Consider the following 27,235-nt stretch of genomic DNA (forward strand, 5'->3'; position numbering starts at 1 on the left):
CAGCTAGTTCTCCTGGAAGAACAAGTATTGTACCAATTCATACTGTCCTCTTTTTTAAAAATATCAACACATATTTAAATCATAAAAAGACCTTATATAAACATATCTTTATTGTAATGCTATCCAGGACAACTAAAACGTTGGAAAAAGATGGCTTTGTTTTGACTCCTGGCACTTCCATGCAGCTACTATCATGTCTCTCCTTTTTTTCTCTAGATTGGCCATGCCCAATTCCTAATCAATCTTCATATGTTTTTGTCCTTAATGCCCTTAATCGTCTTAGTTGCTCTTCTTTGCACTTTTTCCCAAATCTCAACATCTTTTTTTGTAATGTGACCAAAACTGGATGCAGTATTCCAGGTCTTACTAAGGATTTGTAAAGCCGTACTGATAGGAAACACTGCAAAACTATTCAGTTTCCTCTGGCGTAACACCCGAGCTGAAAGTTCACTGCACAACTTCTGAAGGTCCCTACCCAAAAGACCAACTGCATCTGTTGATGTAACCGTTCTATGTAACCCCTCCTTTTGAGGAAAGATTAGCAGATTTCCTTAATGGTAAAGAAGTTGTGTAAGAATCCTGCCACCTGGTGAGCACAGGAATATTAGGGATAATATCAGGTCACATGAACTCTACTTGGGGATCCGTTGAAGCAGCATAGGAAAGATGCAGTAAAATGCTTTGCAGCAACTTAAATTGAGCACATTCATTATGTGTTTTGTAATCTATCAAACATGACTTCTTGCCTGGCCTTTGTGCTCATCTGTCATTGCTATCAAGCCTGTAAGAGAAGGCTTAATATGACCCTGCTTTTGTCTCCTCCTGCCTCTTCTTATGAAGAGCGAAATTGCCTTTTGCCTTGAGCATGCAGAAATAACTGCCCAAGGGGGACAGGTGGATCAATGACCACACCAGATGCTATCTCAGTGTTTCAGGGCATTTAATAACTTCAATGTACTTCATAGATTGAGCCCTAGTAACCCTTAACAACCCTTCAACGAGTACAATTTGAACTGAATTGGGAACAGAGGGCATAAAAATAATAAGATTTTTTTAAAAATAAAATTATTTATTTTAAACCAGCTAAACAATAAAGTTCTTAATGTTCTTCTAATCCAAAATAATTACCAAAACTACATTTCTGGTCTCATAAAAATGACTAAAAGGCTGTGTTCCTTTCTTATACCTCATTCTTTCCCAAAACATTTTGTATTTAGTTCTAGGCACAGGTAAGTGTATCTGGAAACCAGCATGTGTGTGCTCCATTCCTCCATCTTCTTACTGATGTTTAAATGTACAGTGTTGTTCTCTAGTAAAAAAAAATTGTGGAGCATGCTAACTTTCAATGGGTTTCATATCTTATAAAAACTCAAGATAGGATTGGTCTTTAACGGTATAATGTGTATCACGGCAGTGAAGCTTTGTTAATAGAAGAAAAACAAGGAAAAGGCGATTCTTACCTCACTATAATACTATAGCAACCAGTGTAGTGTAGTGGTTAGGCACCAGGCTAGAAACCAGGTTTTAGTTGTTGCTGTAGGCCCAAAGCTAGCTGGGTGAATGTGGGCCAGTCACTCACACACTGTCCTTGGAAGAGGAAGCAAAGGGCAAGCCACTTCCAAAACCCTTGCCAAGAAAATTGCAGGACTAATCCAGGCAGTTGCCAGGCATTAACTCTGACCAGAAGGCACCAAAATAATAATAATAATACTACCTAGTTTTTAAATCACATTATCTAACAAAAATTACACAAAATAAAATGATGTAATCAAATGTATATTACATTGTACATTTTAGTGGTCTGATGAGAACTGCAATTTTTAGAGCAATATGACAAACCTTCAGGGACAAAGTTGATTGTTTCAATCAATACCTGAGACTGCCCTGATTTAAATCAACCTATTTGCAGGTGAGGGATTAAGTGAAACTACAGAGAGAATTTCTCAGACACAGAGACATTTATCTGCTCATGATACCTAGTAGAACACAAGCTGCCTTATGTAAATCCAAAATTCCAATTTTAACCTTGTGGAAAGTTGAGGAAGAAAATTTTTGTTTTGTGTTAGAGGTATTTGGGTGGGGGGTGTTAATCCATATAATTGTGGTACTGGAATTAAAATAATGTTGGTGTTTCATGATTGATTACTAAGATCTTGCTGAAGCTTATCTCAATCTGTTTTAATATGCTTTTAAAACTGGTCCCAAGTTATTAAAAGCAGGTCTTCAAAACCGATGGATCCATTTAAAAGCTGCAACTGCTATGTTTGATTCTGAAGATCCCTAACAATATTGGCTGTAATTAAAATGACTTCATTTATATTTCTTTTTACAGAAAGCAAAAAAGAGCCAGTTATTTTTCAGTTATAAATTATGTCTAGTATAAGTATAAATCTTAAAACAAGTTATGAAGAAAATTTACATCAAGTAGACAAAAGTTCATTTACAAAATAGTTATAAAACTGCTGATGCTCAAGATACCAAGCCACTTTTAAAAATCATTCTGTGAATGGACAGCACATAGGTATGATTTTTAATAACAAAAAGATTCCTCCAACCATCCAGTTACACATAGGCATTTTTGTCAAAGTGTTTTGGAGGCATCTTGGATCCTTTAAAATCTGCTGAGTAGGCCTTGGCTCGAGTAGACATCACAGAAGAAGGTCCGTTGTATGTATAAACCATCCTGAAACACGAGAAAGTTTAGAGCTCATTTAAATAGCAAGAAATATTGAAAGGAAAATGTTATGGGGTTGCTCTGTGCTTTAGGTTTTACTATAGACAGACATTTTGGAATACAAGGAAGGATGAGCACAGCCACTCTGCAGCTCATTTAAAGCAGCAGCATCAATTTCCAGGAACCTCCCACAGTTGCCTTATGGTCCCAGAAAAAGACATGGCTGTTTGAACGAATTGCAGGGGCTGCATGTACTCGCACCTTAATCACAACAACAGTATTGTACCCATCCATTATGTTCAAGGTGGGTAAAAACTTTTCAGACATTGCAGTTCAGGAGGCTACTTGTGGTCAAGTCTCAATATTCTTTAGAGTGACAGTTTAACATGAATAGTGCTAATACTTTTAAGCTTTGTGTAACCAAAAGTTCAGGGTGGAAATTTGAACAATTTTCAAAACTGCTGTAGGAATACTTACTAAAGATTCTTTATACAGCAGTCTTGAGCTTACAATCAAATAACCTAGAAAAATATACCGGTAGGTGTGTTCTGAAGAATATTCTTGTGTTGTGTATCACTTTGTGGGAAGCTAAAATTGCCTTAATAACCATACCATGGAGGTCATTCGGTCAAAGCCCTACAGGTTCAAATGCTAAAAACATGAGTTAATGGCCAAGCCAGGGAAAGTGGCTGTTACCTTATTATTGATGACACAGTGGAGGATGGCCTGTGGAACATCCCCAAATGTCACAGAGCTTCCCTTGGCAGATATTTTTAATTGCTTCCCACTAAAAACTGGGAAAGGGACCCTGTCATCTGATGTTCAGAATCTAACACTTCATTTTCAGAAGGGAATAAAAGTGTTAGCTTAGCAACCGTTTCTTATCCTTTCAGCCATGCTAGCAGCCTCGGGTGTTTTTTTTTTTATTTGACCAAATAATCATGAAATCAATGCGTTTTTCCCCCCTCCATGTCCTTAAAACACTCAATTCAGTTATGGAGTTTAAATTTTTTGAGATGTACTTGTATGTCAAAACAGGACAACCTGAGCTGGCTTACTCAGAAGTCAATCCTATGTAATTTAGGGGATTTATTCCCAAATTAAGACGATTACACATAGCTCATGCTGGAAAGTGCAGAACCCTTCATGAGTTCCTATTCCAACCCTAATTTTATTGTCAGCATTCTCAACACAATAGGTAAAGTCACAGCAAATGCATTACTGCACTGTCCCTTACGTCTTCTAGAACCCAATTTTGTCTCAACTTCGTATTTTGTGTACTGGGAAGAAAAATTAAGGTTCCACAACGGATGAATGAAAAAAGATAGTTTGGAAGGATAAGTAAGGACTACTAGTGAATGCTGCCTTGGTACTATTTAAGATAAAGGGAGGTAGTTGGAAAGTGATTCCACAATTATAAATCTAAAATGCCCAATAAATTTAAACATAACGCGTGAGTCATCGCATTCATGCATCTTAAAAGCATTGAAAATGCAACATGCATTCTTTTAAAGAAGCACTAAGCATCTTACATGGCATAAATCATCAGCTTGGGTTACATGAGTTCTAATCCTATGCTTAAATCTTACAAAGATGAGCAGAGTCTGCCAGGTTTTTCCCCCTAAAAAACAGGGCTTTTAAATTCATCCTTTTTTCAACTACGGTAATCATTCTTGATTATTGACTAGGGTTATTTCTGAAAGATTTGCAGACTGGATTAGTGCTACTTCTTACAATTTAATCTTGTCGATCAGAAGGTCGGCAGTTTGGCGGGTCGAATCCTGAGTGCCGCGTAACAGTGAGCGCCTGTTACTCGTCCCAGCTTCTGCCAACCTAGCAGTTCGAAAGCACATAAAAATGCAAATAGAAAAATAGGGACCACTCCGGTGGGAAGGTAACAGTGTTCCGTGCGCCTTTGGCGTCTAGTCATGCCGGCCACATGACCACGGAGACGTCCTCGGACAAGCGCTGGCTCTTTGGCTTTGAAACGGAGATGAGCACCGGCCCCTAGAGTCGGAAACGACTAGCACGCATGTGCGGGGGAACCTTTACCTTTACCTTAATATTAATTTTAATAAAAGCAGTTGTCTGTACCGTTGAGTTGGTTTGTTTTCGGCAATGGAGAAGCAGAATATGCTGCCACCAATTATGCAAAGTGATGCTCCAGCCCAGCCAATGAATAAAGCTGCTCCTAGTTCGTACCTGCAGGTAGGTGATAATTCATGTTTAATAAATAGTTTAATGAACAAATCAGTTTTATTTAGTTGATAGGAAGGGTTTACAAGGCTAAATAAAGACATTCATTGTATTAACAAAAATTTAATTAAATATTTTGCTCTTTCCAGTGCAATCCTCAGCCTCCCCACAAAATCAGTAAGCATGGCAAGCATTGCTTCTGTCTAAAGCAAGCCATTTGAATTATGGTTACTACTAATGGGCATTGAAGGTTTAATTTCCTCTTCACTTCTTCCAATTCTTAAGAGTTGGAGAAATTACTGTCTTGTTTTCCAGGGTTTATCTATTTACAAGGAAAGAGCTCCTAAATTGCCTGCAATAAAAAAAAATACTGGTGCTTTGCTGCATATAATTTAACAATAACAATCAACTATTTGAGTAATTATAATAGACTAATCATTTACTCCTTGCTGAGTCACAAAGAGAGCGCTTGTAAATACAGTATATTGTGGGCACGCTGAACTTGTACAGAATTAGATCATTTGCTGTAAATGTTTTAGTTTTGGTTGCAATAACTAGAAAGATGAAAAGGATCCTAGAATATAGGTAATCGGCTCTCGGTTTAACTTCAGAAACAGAGCAAAAGTTACTTTAATTTTTGTTAGTTTCTTTTAACTACTGTACTGAAAAGACCGGAAGATCCATCTCAAGCCTATGGGCCTTGTAATCTTCCATTCTAACATCACTGACATACTAATGGAATGCAAAAGGCAGCAGTGGTTATTTTATTCCTATTATAGCCACTTTAAACTTTATTTTGGGTGGGTAAAATTAGTTCTGGTTCCTCTGAACCAGGCAGATGGAGCAAAACAGCAAGTAAAGCATCTCCTACCTCAGTTTTTTTCAACTGGACTTACTTTTGTGCAATAAATGTGGGATCAAAGAACTCAGATGTTATTCGGTGAGCATAAAGGGAGCAACCAGTCAATGCACTCAGTCCTAAAAAATGCATCAAGTGCAGAACAGGTTAATATCTGGAAATGCTTCAATACACATCAACCAGAATCTACAAACTAATGAAATCAACAGCAATTTTCCTACTTAATTTCATCTGCCTAGAAAATCACAGCTTTGATCATATTTACCTGAAAGAATAAAGATCAGTCCAGCAAAACAAGCAATTTTAGCTTTAGTTTGGTCTGAGCCTCCAACCTTTGTACACTTCATCCCAATCAGCGCAAATACAGAGCCAAAAAATCCAAGGCAGACAGCAGCAATCATGAGTCCTCTGCATGCTTGGATGTAACCTGAAAATACAAGGAAAAAAATGGAGCGATGTCCACGTTCAAAGCGCTTTCAATGCAGTATAGGTCACCTGGATATATAAGTCTTCTTATTCCCTTCTAATTAGGTGAACTCCTGTTAATGCAAATCTCCACCCTATTTTACAGATTTTTGCAATAATTCACACAGCAGTACCTAGCAGAGTAGGAAAGGTGGGAGAGGATACAGTGGGCAGTGTAAATCTGAATACACCAGTTTGTACTAGAAATAAAAGTGCTCCCAACTTTATTGTTAACACCATATTGGTTCAGTGATCTTAGCAACATCCACTGTGTCAGTGCTTAGATTGTCACCAATCTACGTGTATATATCCATCCTATCTATCTTTTATAAGAGGACATTGCAGAAACCCTACCAAGTAACCCATGTCGTAACAAAGGATCACTCAATGGTTGCTTTTGATCAACTGCACAAAAGTTCAGAAACAAACTATCCCTGTGTGCTAATCAGAATTTAACACCTCAGGGACTTATTCTTCAAATTTAGGGAAACATTTGATTCTCTATTACAAGCCCTGGCAAACATTTTTGCTCAACTGAAAAGTGGTTTATTATTTTTATATGAAGAGATTTCAAGTTACTGATACAAATTGGGTAAATTATTTTGAAGCCTGCAGTTGCAAGGTGCTATAGCTGCTTATAAAATAGTCTTTAAAAAGAAGGGAAAAGGAATTTGCAGTAGGTAGACCATACTAGGGGACCAAATTGTGATCGCCTTCAAACAGAGGAGAAAAAAAAGCTCCCATTGTATTTATATCTTTTCTCATTCTTTCTGTCTGTTCTGCACTCTACAGTATTGAATTAATACTGATGAGTGGTTTTCAAATGAAGCAACAAAAGACCAGAAATAAATCTACATTAGTTTAAGAAGCTGAAATGTGCCCCCCCCACCGTTACAGTCCTATTAACAGTGGTCCTAAAAATCTAGTGAGCTCATAAGCTCAAAGATAACTACTTTTAATTTCAGCAATGTAAATATTTAGTCGTTGAGGGATCCCTTTTTCAAGTTCCAATAACATAGAATGTAATTGATATATTCATAAAAGTCAGGTATTTTCTCTGTATTTTGCAAGAGATTCTCAATATAAAAATACTGCTATAAAAGAATAAAATTTTTTAGCCCTGTCTGTATTTTTTTTTGCAAATTCTGTGATTTTAGATTGTCAGATCAAAAAGTCATATGTATTTTGAGCCAGCAGGAAAGCACAGAAGGGAACTCAAGGCACAAGTCCAGAGAGGCAAAGAACCTGGGAAATGGTAGGTAACTTGCAAACAGCAGGAAACTAAGCAGACAATTTTTTCTCCAGCCCTACTTGCATTTGCATCCCACCCTAGAGAGATTTTGTTGTACAATACAGTACACCTGCCTATAATTTATTTACTCTAAATTTTGGGTTTACATGATATTTTGCAATAAAGGGCAGCAGCAGCGAGAAATTTAAAGTTACTTATCCTGATACTATCCATCTGTGTTTGCTCATAAGTCTGAACCAGAAGCTAGCCACATTAGGTCCATAATATTGGGCAAATCCAGCAGGTAAGGACAGTTTAGGACTAGCTTATGTTAGGATTCCATGTGCTGTCCAAATCCAGAAAAATTGAATAAGCATGTCATGTGAATGCAGCCACTGCCTTGGATTCCACGCAAGCATTAGACTAATTGGAAGAGAAAATATAGCCTAACCTACCAAAAACAGAACCGTAAAAGAAAGACTAGGAATGCAAATTAAAATAAGCAAGGAAAAGGTAAGAGAACATATGTTAATTCTAGGTGGATTCAAATCATTGGTTCCTGATGGTTTACTTTCCAGAGTTCTGAAGGAACTGGCAGACATGGTCTCAAAACCACTAAACCATATCTTTCGAAGTTTTTGGAGCATTGGGAACTACCAGAGGAAAAAGAGCTGATGTGGTTCCCATCTTCAAAAAAGGGGGGAAAAACAGATCCAGGAAACTACAGACTAATCACATTGACAATACCTGGGAAGATCCTGGAAAAGATAATCAAGCAGCAGATCTGTGAATACCTAGAAGCAAGCAAAGTTATATCCCAAAGCCAACATGGGTTTGTCAAAAACAGGTCATGCCAAAGAAATCTTATTTAATCCTTTTCTAAGTGACTAAATTAGTGGACCAGTAAAATGTTGTGGATAGAGTACTGTATACTTAGATTTCAGGAAGGCATTTGACAAAGTAGACCACAATCTACTTCTTGATAAGCTAGAAAAATGTAGGATAGACAGCACCATCACCAGATGGATTTGTAACTAACCATACTCAATGTGTAGTCCAGAACTACACCCACACTGAGGGAACTTAGCAGTGGGGTACCCCAAGGTTCAGTTTTAGGCCCGGTACTCTTCAATATCTTCTTAAACGATCTAGATGAGGGAATAAAAGGCCTGAAGATGACATTAAGCTGGCAGGAATCGCCAAGATTACAGAAGATAGACTCAAGATCGAGATGGATCTCAACAGACTTGAACACTGGACCCTATATAACAAAATGAAATTCAGTGTAGAGACAAGTTTTTACACTTAGGCAAGAAAAACCAACTGTACAGGAATAAACTTGATCAAACCTAGCTCAATGCTAGTAACTGTGAGAGGGATCTTGAAGTCCAAGGGGACAATCACTTAAATTAGAGCCAAGCCTAGTCTGTATTAACAGAAGGATAGAATCAAGATCATGTGAAATATTAGTACTGCTTTACAAAGCCTTAGTAAGGCCACACTTGTAATACTACATCTAGTTTTGGTCACCACAACATAAAAAAGATGTGATTCTGGAAATAGTGCAGAGAAGAGCAACAAAGATTATTAGGGGGATAGAGGCTAAAACGTGAAGAATGGTTGCAGGAATTGGGTATCTTTAGTAAAAAGGACAAGGAGAGACATGATAGCTGTGTTCCAATATTTGAGGGGCTGTCACAAAGAAGAGGGGGGTCAACCTATTTTCTAAAACACTAGAAGACAAGGCAAGAAACAGTGGATAGAAACTCATCAAGGACAGAAGCAACCTAGAACTAGGGAAATTTCCTAATGATGAGAACAATTAATCAGTGGAATGGCTTGCCTTCAGAAGTTGTGGGAGTTCCATCATTGGAGGCTTTTAAGAAGAGACTGGACAGCCATTTGTCTGAAATGGTATAAGAGTCTCCTGCTCAAGCAGGGGATTGGAGCAGAAGACCTCCACAGTCCCTTCCAACTCTGTTATTCTATGGTCTGTGTTCTAAAATGTAGTAGGTTAATTCACAGCTTGATGTGATACTGCAAGCCCAGCCAGTATTATTGATTTAATGTTTGTACAAATGCAAGAAATATAAAATAATTTTTAATCCAAATACAAACAACTGAAATAATCACTGTTCCCATATTCTCTTCTGTTTACATGTCCCTACTGTTTCTCTGTTGTTTCCTACTCAAAGTTCAATTTATCTCTTGGCATTCTCTGTATCACACTGACAGCACAGAGCAAACCAAAAGGAAAAGCAATTTTCTCCCTGTTCCTTACTCAAGAAATGGATCTGTTCTAAGCAGACTTGGCCACAAGAAAGATAGCTACTTTTTAGATGGTGGGATAATTTTCATGTTGTTTCCTGCCAATGCTCTGTACTATTCTCAGTGCTAATTTTGGTAGTGGGAGACGGTTTTCTTAACAGTGACCAAAATACCCATTTTTTTTCCTGATATCTTCATTTGCTTCATAATTTTAAATGAACTTTCAATAGTGCATTCATTTACTTCACCATATAGATTATCGGTAGTTCTTGTCAGTAACTCTAAGCAAATTTATCTATGATCAATTTTGGGCTGCATCCATATTGATAACGTGATTTAGATTAAATTTCATTCAGAGTTCAAGAGTTGCCTGAATTCAGATTTACGAGATTATCTAGCAACATACAGATATACAAATGCCCCTGTTATAAAAGATCTTTAAAAAGCAATAGCAATAACATTGCTAAGTGGAAAAGGAGTAAAGGACGACACGGACTTCCTAAACAAACAATGCATTTTTTGGTAGATTTGAGACATCAAATAGCACTCCTGCTAGGAACGCTGTGCCCCATCCTGATGAGCAAGTGCTAAGCTTTGATGTCACCTCTGTCCAGAAAACACTGAGGAAAGTTAACATTTGGAAATCAGCAGGCTCAGATGACATCCCTGGACGTGTCCTTAGAGATTGTGCAAATGAGCTGGCTTGTGTTCTCACAGATATTTTCAATCTCTCATTGCAGCAGGCAGTGGTCCCATTGTGTTTTAAGACAGCCATCATCTTGCCAGTGCCAAAAAAGTCCACAATTACAGGCCTCGATGATTATCGTCCGGTTGCACTGACATCTACCATTATGAAATGCTTTGAGAAGCTGATAAAGGACTTTATTGTATCTAGCCTCCTGCCAGCATTTGACCCGCTTCAGTATGCCTACCAACCAAATCGCTCTACGGAGGATGCTATTTCTTCCGTTCTCCATCTGAGCTTGAAGCACTTAGAGGAAAAAAATACTCATGTGTGTTTGTTGTTGTCGACTTCAGTTCGGCATTTAACACAATCATTCCCCAGCATCTAGTAGACAAACTGGGCCTTTTAGGCTTAAACACCCCTTTGTGCAACTGGATTTTCTTACCAACAGGCCCCAATATGTGCGAGCTGGAACAAATACCTCTAATACCATTTCCCTGAGCACAGGTTCTCCTCATGGCTGCGTCCTAAGTCTGCTGCTGTTCACCCTGTTGACCCATGACTGTTGTGCTAGGTTTGCCACCAACCATATTATAAAGTTCACAATGATACAACAGTAGTGGGCCTTATTCATGATGACAATGTGGAAGCTTATCGCAAGGAGGTTGAGGGGTTGGTGAACTGGTGTAAAGAAAACAGCCTAGTTTTAAATACAGGTAAAATCAAATAAATCATTGTTGATTTTAGAAAAGGCAGGCACAGCCACACTTCTCTGTGCATTAATGATTCACCTGTGGAGATGCTTACCAGCATCAAATTCCTGGGTGTGCAGCTAATGAGTAGACTGGCTTGGTCGCTCAACAGTGAGAAACTGGCGAAGCGGGCACAGCAGCGCCTGCACTTTGTGTGTCGCATGAGAAAAGCTCATCTTCCTTCCCCTGTTCTGACCACTTTCTACAGGGGGACAATCGAGAGCATCCTGTCATACAGCATCACAGTCTGGTTTGGAAGCATCACTTCTTTGGACAGGAAGGCGGTGCAGAGAGTGGTGAGGATGGCCGAAAAGATCATTGGCAGTTCCCTCCCTCCCATCCAGTACATAGCACAGAAGTATTGTTTGAACAGGGTCCGTAAGATTATCTGGGACACTACTCATCCTCTTCACGACCTGTTTTCCTTGTTACCTTCTGGGAGGAGGCTTCGTGGTATCCGTAGCAGAACATCCAGATTTAACCATAGTTTCATTCCATACATTATTAACCTTGTGAACTCTCAGGCTTCCTCCTTCTGTTGTATATTCAGGTTGGACAGTATTTAATATTTTATTGTTATGTATATGTAGGGGTGTGGGTCTATACATACTGTATGTTGTATGTAGTATGTTTTGGGGGGGGTGTCATGTATGTGTCTCACTTTGAGAGTGGGCAGCTAAATTTCATTTTTGATGTGCGTCCTTGTGCCCACAATAAAAAATGACAATAAAGATGATCTGATCTGATCATATCTTAATCTTTCCTGCCCAAAGAGAGTCCTTGGTCTTCCACAGCTGTGGAACTTCTCTCCTGCTCAGGCGTGAAGAGCAGGTGGAGCAAATCTCCAGGGTTCCAGTGTTATGTCAGACCTACCCCAGACCTACCCCTAGGAAAGAAAGACCCTCAACTCCATTTGATTGAAGTGATAGGTTCTTTTACTAAGGATTAGTGGCTTGCAGCAAAAGCAAGGCTAGATCTAAGGTTCCCATGCAAAGCATTACAGATTTTCCTCTTCTTGTTGGCGCTCCCCCCCCCTTGTCTCTGTCCAATATCATGCTGTATAAGTGTTTAGGGAACAGCTCGGATGTTTGGTGCGTGCAATTCACATTCTTTTACCAGGTTTGGTGTCCTTGAAGACTGAAATAGGCCGGTTCTCACACCTCTGGGTTCCATCAAACCTGTCACACACACTCTACCCGCCTTGCTCATCTCTACTCTGCACATGCCAATTGCCTCCTTCCTCCGCCCCACCCCACCCCACAACAAATTATGACAGGATGCCAGCAAAGCTGATGATGGCAGATCTGACAGGTTATGAAATGCAATAGGACATATTTTCTATATTTCCACCATATTCTGACATGATATAAAGACTACTACAGATACCTTTTTAAAGTTACCTGGGCGAACCAATACATAGGTTACTGTTATGGTGAACAGAGAGCTCAAAATTATCTAATTGCCAAGTTACACCATCAGATCACCATTATGGAACAAGACAACTAATTTGGATATATTTCTCTTTGTACATCAAGAGGATAAAACATTTCTCTCCATTATTTGAGTCTGATCGATGACTGTACCAACTTTTATTGTTATTGTTGTTACTTTATCCCTTATAATGCTGAAATCATTTCCCTTATAGGTAAAGTGAAAGCTTCACTTCATTGTTTTGATGCGCAGAAGCTGTTAAAAGCCTGGGGTAGTAGGGTCTCTCAGTTATTTCTTCCAAAAAAATCATTAAAATAAGGGGGGGGATGTTCAGAAACTCCTCCACCCATTCAAGGAATATAAAAAGGAGGCTACAGGACCATGTTAACTGTGCCCTGCGATTGTGGTTCTTGGTGCAAAAGAAGAAGAATGTTAAGAAAGAGGGCAGATCCACCCTTCACAGAAACATCTGTATGTGTAAATACTGCAAACAGAATCACTTCATACAGCGAGCTTGAAATGTAATGTAAATGGGGCAGCCTAGATTAGAGTTGCACAGTCTAAGACCACCACTGCAGATTGCTCCAATGGTCTTGAGTATAGCCTTGATCAAAATATGATGGATTCAGAAAATTGTTAAATCTATAACTGAAAAGTAGTCATTAGCTGTATTTAATTTTAATGAATAACAAATGAAATTAAATCAAGTTTAGTTTTTGGCCACGTTCCATCCAATACTTCATATCCTGCAGTTCTGACACACCCCTTAAAGTCACCCCCCACCCCATCAGAAAAGGCTATCTAGAGAAATGCACTGCCATTCCCATTTCTCCACCAATAAATATGAGTGTTGTTTGTATAAAGATCTGCATTTTGACATCCAAATCAACAAGCCAAAACTGGCCAGCATAATATTAGAAAATTTGCTAGTGACACTTTTTCTAGCACTAATCTTCTCTCATTTATCTTATTTATATTAAATTGTTACAGAATGAACAAAAATAATTGTTTTTAAAAGACTGGGTTTTTTCTTTATGATGGTGCCATTGCAGAAAAAACACATTTCAGAACAAATTCCCCATTATTTAAATTTTTATAGGTTTATATTTTATTAAGGGTTGTATACTGAGGCATGGTTGTTTAAAAAGGCCTTTAGTTAACTGTAAATGCACATACCTAATTTCAACCATAAATATAGGCCTGGAGCACATTCTTAATTTTTTGTGCTTTTCTATATTAGAAACAACACAGGAAATACCATTATACCTGATGGAGCATTGGACATGGCTGTTAAGCTAGATTCCGTACGAAGTGAAAAGTTACCTACACCTAGTTTTTATTACTAAAAATGGAAATCTTTCAATGTAACTTTTTTTGGGTACTTATATAGATCAAAATTAGCCACGGAAGTCATTATTTTCCGACACATTCAATTTATTGGCATTGGTAGTAGCTAATTGAGACATTAAATGTGCTGGAGCATGAAGTTATTTACCCAGAGGTCCTTTCAAGGTAATTTATAGCTGTATTTCCTGGGCAAAATGGTAAAGATTTACCCCAAGCATAACAAAATGGATGCCACCCACCATTTACATGCCAGCATGTGATTTTTCACAAATAACAGAATAAGGAGTAAAGAAGGAAGGACACAATTAGTTCTCACAAGGAAAACATACCAGATTCACATGGCCAGTATGAAAAGAATGTGCAGAATGTTCATCCAATCAAATTCATAGGGCACACTGAACCATTAGCTAACAATATAGACTGGATTCACACAATATTAAAGTAAAATGTGATTGAGTATTTTCTGGTTCAACGTGGTTCACTATACCATAAGTGCAGCCCCTGTGTTAAAGCAGGATTGATCAAATGTCCAGAGGCAGTTTGCTTCAAGTGGACAGGAAGGAAGGAAGGAAGGAAGGAAGGTGCCCATATGAACAATATGGCAGAGGAGCCCAGCCAATTCAATACATGGAGCAATCCTTATAAGTGCAAGTAAGCTGGGTAGAAATCACAGCTTTTTAGCCTCGCTCTTTGGTGATACATTCTCCCTACTGGGGATATAACAACCAGCCATGGTGCTTCTAATTGCTATCTCACTGCCATACTTGCGGAACTACCAAATCTGTACCTATGTAGTTATACGCATTTACATGTATCATGTATGTATTTTGAGCTACCCTATCTAGGTTGCAAAAATCTGAGCTGCTGAAATCTTCATGTGCTCGCTTCTGGAGTGTGTGTGTCACCGGGACTTTTAAAGCACAGCTAGTGCAGCCCTTGTGTTTCATTGTATTTTAACCTGAAGAGTCTCCAAATGTTTCTGAACCCCACTTGTATTGTATTAATTTTAACTTAATATCAATCATATTAAATCAATTTTTCACAGGATTTCACCCACATTTTAAAAAGCTAGTCTTGTAATGAGGCTAGCAGCCAGAATTTCATTTATATTCACATTTTTTTAAAAAAAGGCATAGTAAACACAATTAGAAAGTATCTGTTTAGACACTTTTTAATTCTACAATTTGAAAAGAAACATATTCCACTAATTTATTCTCTATGGTAGCAATAGTGTGTCATATGCAGTGTATACTCCCATCAGTTGACTGTACTGTCAATGTCAAGACCCTAGATGTAGGAGATGACCAGGCTGAACCTGAGGGAGGGGTCAAAAACATCATCAGTCATGAATCCCTGTGTGCCCACAAGAGATCTAAGTCCAGCCCACCTTGAATGCCTCTCTTATCTCTGGCTAATTTCCCTTGACTGTTAGTAGCTCAGATTCTTGTAGTCAGCTTAAGCTTGCAATAAAGCTTTACACTCATTTGAACTGATTTCTGCGGAGCTTGACACTAGTGACTAGACTATCTACAGACAAAAAAAATATGTTGACGAGAAAAAGTTTTATTCCTCCCTCCCCAAATAAAATGATCACTGACACTGGCTCTCTAGATAGACTCTAAAGCAAAACTGAAGTTAATTGTGCCAGCTTGGGAGTAGAAGTAATATGACTTTCTTTAACAATAAATGAGAATAAAAAGAAAGAAGCTGGCACCCTTTGTTGGAGTGGCCAAAAGATAAGCACCCAATCCCACCTTACAAAACATTCCTGCAGTTTATACACGTAAACGGATCCAGGAGAGAACTGGACATCATCTTTTATCACTCCATATATTAAGAAACTCAATATGAGTTACGCGGTTATTACATGCTATACTTACAACTCTGCCAGTAGCAGTTCTTACATCACTGGTTTTGTAAAACACATCCAGAAAGATAAAGTTACAGGTGTTTACAAACAAAAGGATCAAAATCATAATAAGTTGTTTATTTCTAATGCTTCAATTATTTTCACACTATTATGAATACACAAAATCTATGATTAAGTTTCATATAACAGTGAGCACAACAAAACACAAATAAAACTCTAACATTAAACTTTAACCAATGTAACTAATCGTCTTCTAGCACAGAAGTCCCCAACCTATGGTCCTGCGGCCCAGCTCTTGGCTAGCAGGCCGCAGAAACGGCTGGCTGGTGTGCACATGCATGGGTGTGTATTCCCCCCACTCACGCCCTTGGCCCCATTTGTGCATGTGCGTGGGTGCGAACTGACGGGTGTCTGCAGCCTGTTTGCACATGTGCTGCTAACCCATGTGGCTTGCATGGCCCATTTGCACATGCATGAACAGGCCACTAGCCGCCCTGGGGTGGCGTGGCTGTTCACACATGTGCATGGTGCCAATGCATGCTGCATGCGTGAACGGGGCTGCTAGTGCCGCTGGTGTGCATGGCCCTGTGTGCATGTGCGTGCACCAGTTTTGAAGCTGCTCTCCTTCTCTTGAGCCCAGAAAGGTGGGAGACCTCTGCTCTAGCATGAAAATGATCATATCATAAGCTAGCTATTACTGCTGAAGAATTTTTTTCAACTTTTGAGAGATTTCTGAGGAATAACCTGCTAACAAAAAGAGCTCATTCTCAATTACATAACAGCGTGACTGATTAATATAAGTGGAGGATATTAGTCCAGAAGACCACAGATGATACAATCAACAGTTCAACAAAACATTCTACTAAACCCACAAAGATCAAACAAGATCTTGGAAGGAGATGTTATCTACCATCTCTCAAAGCCATGAATGGCAAGACAAAAGCTTTAACAGGTGTAAATTGACTTGTAGAGTAAATTTAATGGATTAAGTATGCTAAATTGATAAAACCTATTCATTTACCCAGGACTTTGAGGATGCTTGTTGTTTCTTCATTTTAGGTATTTTCTATTGCCCTTCAGCCAGCATAAAATTGTTTACATGGAAGTGAAACAGAATACAAATATACAAAATGAAATCATAAAAACAATACTAGATTCATAACATTAGAGCAACTGGAGAGTTAAATACTTGAGAGAATTAAAATGCTTACAATGCTTATAAAGAGACATCTCTACCCATCATCCACTTCATCTTAGATTTTTGGGATTCTAAAGGAAACATGATGTTATATTCTTTATCAAATATAAATTGGGACTTCATAAAGTTAGAAATGAATTTCTTATGCTGGCTCTTACTCCTACAATTTGGCTTGGATCTTACCTCATATTTAATCAAAACGTAAGTGGTGAATGAACTGCACTACTGCTTTCCATTCACTCATTGGCTCCCTTCACAACTGGCTGCATTGGGTCAATTTCTTAAACATTACAGTTTTGTTAAGAGTTAAGCATGCCATCCGAAAGTAGAACACATGGTTGCACTATGTAGTTTGGAATTGTCAGAGATAGGATGTGTCTTGGCAAGTCATAATTTTACAGTAACTTTCAGGTGTGCAGGACTACGAGTTCTGTCAACCATTCATGAACATGCTAGTAGGAATCTAATACGCATTTTATAATACACATATCTGGAAAGCATCAGATTATAAATCCTTCTGAGCAGAATTCTGTACTGCACTTGCACTCTGACGCTTGTATTTATAAAATCCAAGTTTTCAGATAGGAGAGAATAAAACTGCACCTGCAGAAATTCTGTTTTGTAAAACTCTTAGAAGACTGTGCTTGCCTCTCCTTCTTTATACAGATGAAAGAAACTGAGTTTCTTTCCAGGTGTTCTGTCCTCCCCTCAAGGCTCAAGGTTTAGGTAAGTCTCTGATTCACAAACATAGTTTCTCTGGGAATTCACAAATTTACCCTAAGGATGAGGTGAAGACCTCTATATTTTACCTCTCAAACAGAGGACAATGTTCATAGTATCACAAAATAGCAAGGGTCAATCTGCCTAAAAACTAACACAACACTACATTCCTTTTGCCTGAAAGCATCTCCAGGCAGTGGCAGAAGCCATAAATAAACAAAAAAACAAATGTGATTGCATCTAGAAGAAGACACTATTGTACACATTTTATTATTCAATCAAAGGACTATACAATGATTTCCAACATTGTTTTTGACTCTGAGAGTCCCAGTACATAAAAAACCAAAATTATTTAAGTGACATATGATTAGAAAAAGATATGAGTGAATATACATCTAAGAAGCTAGAGTAAGATGCAATAGGAAACAAAGCTCAAAATGTGTTTACTAGCTATAGAAAAGGGCTGGGAAAGAGTTTTTTTTAAAGAACAGTTTTAGAAAAAATGCTTAATAATTCCTGGTTTACAATAGTATCAGTAAAGAGAATTGTGGAAATTATAACTATAATTGTAACTAGGTCAGCATGGGGTATAAAAAGAGCAGAGATATATTGCATCAAGGATACATGCTTTCCAGATTACCACACGTTTTACTCTATTCTCTGCTGGTAAGGTAAGTAACATAAAATTGAGTAATTCTGACTGCCACATTTTAACAAATATTTAGGGGGGAAAATGAAGAGATGCAAAAGAGGGCAAAGTAAGAATGGTCAGGTGACTAAAATTGTATCTTACAAGGGTAGATTGAGGAAAAAAATATGTGCAGTCTTAAAAAAAGACAACTGCAGGAAATGATACAAAAGAAAGTTAAGTGTTTTTCTGTTTGCCTGGAGACCAGGATCAAAACTATATTGTTAAATTATGGAGAAGTTCTATTCCTGAAAATTATAATTTTTTCTTAAAGTGAGGAAAAAAATCAACACAAGTTACTAAATGTGGGAAGCAATTTACCGTACCTACCTTCAAGAAAAGAAAGGCACTTTGTGCCTTAGTTCAGCTGTGTAAGTAAAAGTAAATCCTCTGTTTAAAACATTACTACAAGCAAACATTCCATAAAACAATATTGGTTAGTGTTTTATAAATTAATTGTGATTTGTCTTATTCTGCCCCTACATTTGGTGCTATAAACTTGGGACATATTTTGATACAATTTCCCAGTATAATGAGAACATCTGCATGCAAAAGAAAGGAAAGAGTATCTGAGCCAAATCCTCATTAACCAATATGAACCAAAGTAAGCAATGAGTAAAAAGTAGGATCCATTCATTTATTTCCTGGTTTCCTATCTACAATTTAATTGTCATCAATTTTGACAGATCTTTCAAAATGCTAATATATAAGTAGTTGCATCACCTTACAAAAATGCTTCATTAAAATTTGGTGGTGACTGTGTTTAAGTTGATGCCAGCATTATCAATATATCAAGAGAAATGTGTCGTGGTAAGAAACCAAGAGACATAAACTGCAAGTGCTGAGACTGAAAATCGTAATGAAAAATATATTGTTCAGCACATTTTTGTTATCCATGAACACAAATCATACTCTTAATTTTTAGCCATGGTAATGAGAGCAATCTAAATTCCATATTACTACAAAAAGAAAATTAATAATAGCTCAGATGCTTTACTAAGATGCTTAAATATTTCTCTGTACTGCACAGTATTACCGGTATGTAACCTTATAAATGATAGTGGTGGTGTTCGGATCATGAAAAATCTCAGCCTCTAAATTTTATCCAGCAGCATAACAGCCTGTCTTTTTATAGCCTGAATATTTTCTTGATGGACAATTAAACTACACAGAAATCTTAAAACAAAAAGCCTCTGCCTTTTATGTATTTACAAATCAAACCTTTGCACTGCTGTAATCAAACAACTCTTGGCAACTCACATAGAGTACAATAAAACAAAAATTAAAACATCCACCGTCAGATTAAAAAGCAATCGCAATAACAAAGATGGATAAAGTCATAACACACTTATTAAATATAACAACAAAAATAAAGGTAAAAAAACAAGCAAGGGGAAAAAACATCAAGATGTCAAATATAGATTTATAGAAAAAACTCTGTACAAAAATTCAGTTTTTAACATTTTCCTAAAAGCTAACAAGGAGGGGACAGCTTGATCTTTAACAAGAAGCAGCTCCAAAATTCTTGTGTACTGCTTCTAGCTTCAATCCCCAAACCTCTCAGAAATGTGGGACTATAAGTCGTATTTCCCTGCCTACTCTCATGCAAATAGTCCTCAACGTATGACCATAATTGACCTCAAAATTTCTGTTGCTAAGTGAAACATTTGTTAAATGAATTTTACAACCTTTCTTGGCACAGTTGTTAAGTGAATCACTGCAGTTTAGTTACACGGTTGTTAAGTGAATCTGGCTTCCCATTGACTTTGCTTGTCAGAAGGTTGCAGAAGCTGATCACATGACCCCAAGGCACTGCAAACCGTCATAAATATGAGTCAGTTGCCAAGCATCTGAATTTTGATCACACGACCATGGGGATGCTGCAATGGTCGTAAGTGTGAAAAATGGTCATAAATCACTTTTTCATTGTCGTTGTAACTTCAAATGGTCACTAAATGAACTGTTGTAAGTCAAGGACTACCTGTGTGTTGCGCTGATACTGGTTGCAACTTGGTAGACCAGGTGCCAAGCCATAAAAGGCCTATAGTCTTACCTGAAAAAAAATTAGATTGCATAACCTGTGGACAACATAGCTGATTCTCAATATTCCTTATAAGTGATGTGAAAAAATAAATAAAAATCTAAAAATTAAGTACAGTACTCTTACATTGTGAACTCTTGCTGAAATAAAGGTGGTTAAATCTAGATGGAATGAATTTTTAAATATTAGTAGCAGGAGCTACAGCTGGTAGTAAATTAATATTTACTTAAATTTAATATCTTCATATTTAATCCTATAAAAGGGGAAAAATCATTTAAATTTATGCAGCTATTTTAATATTTCAAAGACTGTCATAAACTTTCACTATCTCTACCTCTGGCAATACAAAAGCTGAGTAAGTTATTCAATGCTAAGCTAAACTAAATTTAAATAATCAGCATATTAATCACTTATTTATGATTGAAAATGAATGGCTCTTAGAAAACAAAATTAAAATATTTTGCACCAAGAAGAATAGTAAGGAAGGATTTCCCTTTCATATGACAACTTAAAGGTTAATCCTCATTTATCAACCAATCCTAGTTTTCAGCTTTGAGGGGACTTTAGGCTGTTTACTTTGAGTGCACTCTCTTAAATTAGGGCGATGGTAGAATAAGAATTAGAATTTTCTGTCTGTCTATCTATCTATCTATCTATCTATCTATCTATCTATCTATCTATCTATCTATCTATCTATTTATCTATCATTTGATATCCCACTATCCAAATAATCTCACTATCCAAAGCAATAACTTGGAGGTACGATTTAAAACTAAAATATATGATCTAAGTATTGCCCCCAACAGACAGAAAATCAGATAATTATTAGCCACATAAAATTTTAGCAATGCAATTTTGGGGTAAGGGATTATGAGTAGTAATGATGGGGCCTTGAGGCTAATTTCTTCCAGGAGCTATATTTTCCCTGTCTCAGCTCCAGCTCCAGTAAATACAGGTAGTCCTCAACTTTCAACAGTTCATTTAGTGACTGAAGTTGCAACGACACTGAAAAAAGTGACTTATGACCATTTTTCAAACTTATGACCATTGCAGCATCCCTACGGTCACATGATTTACATTCGGATGCTTGATAAGTGGTTCATATTTATGACGGTTGCCGTATCCTGGGGGTATTGTGATCAGCTTTTGGGACCTTCTGACAAGCAAAGTTGAGCCACTTAACAACTGTGTTACTAATTCAACTGCGATGATTCATTTAAGCAATGTGGCAAGCAAAGTCATAAAATGGGACTTAACAAATTTCTCACTTAGCCACAGACAGTTTGGGCTCAATTGTGGTTGTAAGTCGACCTGAACTTGGCAACCATCAAGGGATCCATTATAGGGATTTCCTAAATGGGTCTCACAAAAAGAGTTTGCAGGAGGGATCTGAACATAGCTATAATCTCTGGGTGAAATGAGGAGCTCGTGAATTACTCTACATGGGTAAATCATTTCTAACAAACTGGTCCTTGACAGATTCATGGGAGAGCTCTGATAGAAAAGCCAACTGCGTAAGGCACCTTTCGTTCATCTGAGCTGTTGAGCTGCACCGTCTTCCTGCTCCTCCCAGCCTATCTGCCAATACCTAAGAGGAAACGAGTGATCAAAACATCCTTGGCAAGATTGGCATGCCAGAAGTGATCTTATCCCTTTTTTCCAAGATGTGGACACCTTAAAGAATTTTTAAAATCAGCTACAATCAGTTACAGTTGACTTACGACCACAATTGAGCCACAAATTTCTGTTGTTAAATGAGACATTTGTTAAGTGTGTTTTGCTCCATTTTGCGACTTTTTGCCACTTGTAAAGTGAACCACTGCAGTTGTTAAGTTAGTAATCTGGTTGTAAAGTGAACCTGGCTTGCTCATTGACTTTGCTTGTCAGAAAGTTGCAAAAGGGGATCAAAGGATCCTGGGGCACAGCAAAGGTCATAAATATGAAACAGTTTCCAAGCATCCACCTTCTGATCACTTGATTCTGGGGATGGTGCAAAGGTCGTAATGGTCATAAGTCATATTTTTCAGTGCCATTGTAACTTTCAATGGCCACTAAATGAAATGTTTTAAGTCGAGGACTACCTGTATAAGAGCTGTAATTAAAAGACCGACATTTCAGATGTTTGGTTTTGTATTGATTTATCCATGGCACTGAGATAGGAACTTGTGACAGGCAAATTCCTGAGATTCTTCAGTGGGCAAGTGCAGCTTTAGAGCCAAAAGCAACTGTTCATTAGCAACTCAAGTCCAAACCAAGGCAAACATACATTAACATTTTAGGAAAGAGGATGATCAGGAAAGCAGACGATAATTAGAAAGAAACAAGTTCTCTTCCAAAAGAACCTTAACTAGAATGAAAAGAAAATTAACCCACTACAATTTTTAGACATTTCTTTCAGGATTTCACATCTCTAAATATGCAAAGGATGGTTGTATCCTCAGCCAATTCTTACACTATCAACTTCAAAACGATAAGGAGACAAAGCCATCAAGTAACAGGGGAGCTAGTGGCAGATTTTATTTTCCTGGGCTCCAAGATCATTGCAGATGGGGACTGTAGTCAAGAAATTAAAAGACGCTTGCTCCTCGAGAGGAAAGCCATGGCAAATCTAGACAGCACACTAAAAAGCAGAGACATCACCCTGTCAACAAAAGTGCGTATAGTCAAGGCTATGGTCTTCCCAGTTGCAATGTATGGCAGTGAAAGCTGGACCATAAGAAAGGCTGAGTGCAAAAGAATTGAAGCCTTTGAACTATGGTGCTGGAGAAGACTCCTGCGAGTCCCTTGGACTGCAAGGCGATCAAACTGGTCAGTCCTAGAGGAGATCAACCCTGACTGCTCTTTAGAAGGCCAGATCCTGAAGCTAAAACTCAAATACTTTGGCCACCTCATGAGGAGGAAGGACTCACTGGAGAAGAGTCTAATGCTGGGAAAGATTAAGGGCAATAGAAGAAGGGGACGACAGAGAATGAGGTGGCTGGATGGAGTTACTGAAGCAGTAGGCGTGAGCTTAAATGGACTCCAGAAGATGGTAGAGGACAGGAAAGCCTGGAGGAACATTGTCCATAGGGTCGCGATGGGTCGGACACGACTTCGCAACTCACAACAACAACAACAACAACAACAACAACAACAGGGGAGCAAATATTACACCGTTATTCCCGTGATCATAGTCTAAACTTGAGATGGAGGGGCTGGAGCCAATCGCTCGGTGGCTGAATGGACACCCCCCCCCAAATCTCACCCCGCTTCTTGTAGGAGAGCATCGCCCACCATACGGAACCCCGCCGGGCCGCCCTTCCACTAGGCAGGGTGGACACCACTAGCTTAAGCGAAGGGAAGGGAAGGGAAGGGAAGGGAGGGAGAGAAGGGGAGCCTTGCAGACCGTCCAGCGCCAGCATGGAGGGAAAATCCTTGCAGTTGGACACCCCGGTGGAGTCGGTCACGCAGGTCTTCCAAAGGTTGGCCCAGAAAGTAGCCGTAGTGATGACGGTGCCGTCGATGGAGGACACCTTCCAGTAGTCGGTGGGCAGCGTGGAAGACACCAGCACCCAGCCGGAGATGGCCAGCAGGAAAGCCAGGATTTCGACGAGCGCGCTGGCCATGGCCGACGGGACGGAGCGGAGCGGAGCGGCGAGGTAGCGCGAGCCTTCTACCTGAGCTCCGCTGGCCGACCGACTGAGCACAGCCGGCGGCCGCGGCCCCGCCGAGCTCCCACCCGCGCGGCATCCTCCGGGCCGAGAGGGAGGGGGAAGGAGGCACGCCTCCCGCCCAATCCCGGCCGTGAGGTGGCGCTGCCGGCGGGCAGGACCGGCTTCGACGGCTAGAGCAGCGTTTCCCAACCTTAGGAACTTGAAGATGCGTGGACTTCAACTCCCAGAATTCCCCAGCCAGCGTAGCTGGCTGGGGAATTCTGGGAGTTGAAGTCCACGCATCTTCAAGTTCCTAAGGTTGGGAAACGCTGGGCTAGAGAGAGAGAGACCCGTGTCTCCAAATGGGCTGCCAGCCCTCGGCGCTCACTGCCCGCGTTTCCGCCCCGAGCCCGACGGTGGCCCTCTGAGCAGAGGGCGGGCCCGTCTGGGCAGCCCAGCCAGAAGCGACCAGGGGTGGCGGCGGCGGCGGCAGCGGCCTTCTCTTCCTCAATTGCATCCGCGCAGGAAAAGGACGGGGTCGCGCCTGACCCATTTCAAATATTGGCGGCAGGTTGGGGTGAGATTCCCACACGGCAAGATGTCTATCATGCGCGTGTAGAGAAACTGTGTGCAAATAGGTAAAACAGGTGTGTCCGGGACCTAGGTAGGTGCTTTTCCCTCGCTCCGCTGTCCCCAAATACAGATAGTCCTCGACTTATGACCACAGTGGAGCCCAACATTTCTATTGCGAAGTGAGACGTTTGTTAAGTCAGCTTTGCCCCATTGTGCGATCCTTTTTGCCACGGGTGCTAAGTGAATCGCTGCAGTTGTTAAGTTAGGGACATGGTTGTTAAAGTGAATCTGGCTTCCCCATTTTTTTTATTGAAAAGTTTTACAATACATTTTTGAATACAAACCCCCCCTCCCCCTCCCCTCTCCCCAACCCTCCCCAACCCTCCCCCCACCCCGACTTCCTAGAGCTAAATACAGGGTATAGAAATACAAACAAACATAATCTAAAATATGCAAACAACAATAAAATATTAAATTCTATCGCACTTTAACTCTTAGTAAAATAACTACAAGCTAATTATACATCAGATAAATCCGCTACTTATTCAAATGCTAAGTGAAACTTTTTAGTCCCATATTTATTCTGAATATAATCAATCCATCTCTTCCACTCCACAGTGTATCTCTGTTGCGATTGATCTTTCAAATACGCTGAAATCTTTTCCATCTCCGCCAAGTTAGAAACTTTTAAAGTCCATTCTTCTATAGTCGGCATTTCTTCCTTTTTCCAATATTGCGCTACTAAAAGTCTCGCTGCCCTAATTAAATTCAACATCAACTTAGTATCTACAACGGTGGTATCTGTAATAATACCTGTTCTGTACCAGCCTGCTACCAGCCCTGCAGAAAAGGCAGGGACAACCCCTTTTACAAGAAGGCAAGAGGCTGGAATTATGCCTGCCAAATTTATTGCTACAAAAACAAACGGAACAAGACAAACCAAGAAACAGGAGCTTTAAGAAACAGGAACTATCCAAGCGGTTGCAAACCAGCCCTCCCACACATTCCCCTTATATAGAGTTCAGGGCGTGGCTTCTCTCTGCCTCCTTCCGAGGAGCCCCATTGCCTTCCTCTGTTTACTCCTAATTGACTGCCTCCTGCGTCGGGCGTCCTTGAACAGGGCCAGCTGTGGGTCATCTTCATCCACGCTGTCAGGCTCACACAGCTGTGTCTCCGTGGTGACCAAGTGGGAGGGGCCTGGCTGAGGGCTCTCATCAGCAAGATCTTCAACCCCCTCAGCAAGGTCTTCAACACCCTCCTCCTCCTCCTCTGAGTCGTCCGACCCAACTGCCGAACCCACAGGCTGACCCTGAATCACAACAATACCCAATAAAAACAGTTGCGGAGAGAACTTTATCCTTTTCTTAAATATTTTTTGCATATTCCACCAAATTTTAATCCAAAAAGCTTTAACCTTTTTACAAGTCCACCATATATGAAAATACGTTGCATCCTCACAACCACACCTCCAACATTTAGGCTGGCAGTTCGGATACATACTTGCTAAATTTTTTGGATCTAAATGCCACCTATAAAACATTTTATAAAAATTCTCTCTTAAATTTTGGGCCTGTGTAAATTTTACATTTCTAACCCAGATCTTTTCCCAGGTATCCATTGTAATAACTTCTTGAAAATTCTGAGCCCACTTTATCATACAATCTTTAACAAGTTCCGTCTCTGAATCAATCTGGCTTCCCCATTGACTTTGCTGGTCAGAAGGTCACAAAAGGGGATCACATGACTCCAGGAGAATGCAACTGTCATAAATATGAGTCGGTTGTGAAACATCTGAATTTTTGATCAACTGATCTTGGGGAATGCTGCAATGGTTATAAGTGTGAAAAATGGTCATCAGTCGTTTTTTTCAGTGCTGTTGTAACTAAAAGGACTGTTGTAAGTTTATTTATTTATTTATTTATTTATTTTATTACATTTATATACCGCCCTTTCCCGAAGGACTCAGGGCGGTTTACAGGGTGATTAAAAAACCAAGATACGAAAGTTAAAAACAAATTTAAAAAAAAATTATATTTGTCCCTGCATAAATAAAACCCCAGTTAAAATTAAGATTAATCCTCAGCCTGGGCCAGAGAGCTCGAAGAGCCAGGTCTTCAGGTCCCGGCGGAATGAACGGAGGTCGGGGGCAGTCCTCAGCACCACTGGCAGCTGGTTCCAAAGGGCAGGCGCACCCACTGAGAAGGCCCTATCCCTGGGTGTTACCCGCCGGGAATCTCTTACCGGTGGCACCCTGAGAAGACCCTCCCTGTGGGAGCGCACTGGACGAAGGGAACTTGATCAACTGTTCCCTCAGATATCCCGGACCCAAGCCATTTAGGGCTTTATAGGTCATCACCAGCACCTTGAATCTCACCGGGGGGGCAACCGGGAGCCAATGCAGCTCACGGAGTAGAGGTGTTACATGGGAGTATCGGGAAACCCCCATCACAACTCGTGCGGCCGCATTCTGCACCAGTTGAGGACTACCTGTACTCTTTGGGGCAGGCCTGCCATTCTCCTGGTTTTCGGGGTTGTTACTTGAAACTTTCCCAGCACTGTGACCAGCCAGCCTTTTGCAGGTTCAGACAAAGGCAGAAACCAGCCT

General features: G+C 39.6%; 1 protein-coding gene across 1 annotated transcript; it reads right to left on the reverse strand.

Annotated features, from left to right (window-relative positions):
- Window positions 1-2,562: 2,562 nt before the first annotated feature.
- On the reverse strand, window positions 2,563-24,030 carry CLDN10 (claudin 10; the record flags this gene model as incomplete). Its single annotated transcript, XM_083363081.1, has 5 exons — window positions 2,563-2,683; window positions 4,769-4,876; window positions 5,767-5,848; window positions 5,995-6,156; window positions 23,811-24,030. The coding sequence occupies 5 exons, from the start codon at window positions 24,028-24,030 to the stop codon at window positions 2,563-2,565; spliced, it is 693 nt and encodes a 230-aa protein (XP_083219207.1).
- Between the last annotated feature and the right edge of the window lie 3,205 nt (window positions 24,031-27,235).

This window comes from Vipera ursinii (genome assembly GCF_947247035.1).
Source record: "Vipera ursinii genome assembly, chromosome: 4".
NCBI classification, from domain to species: domain Eukaryota; kingdom Metazoa; phylum Chordata; class Lepidosauria; order Squamata; family Viperidae; genus Vipera; species Vipera ursinii.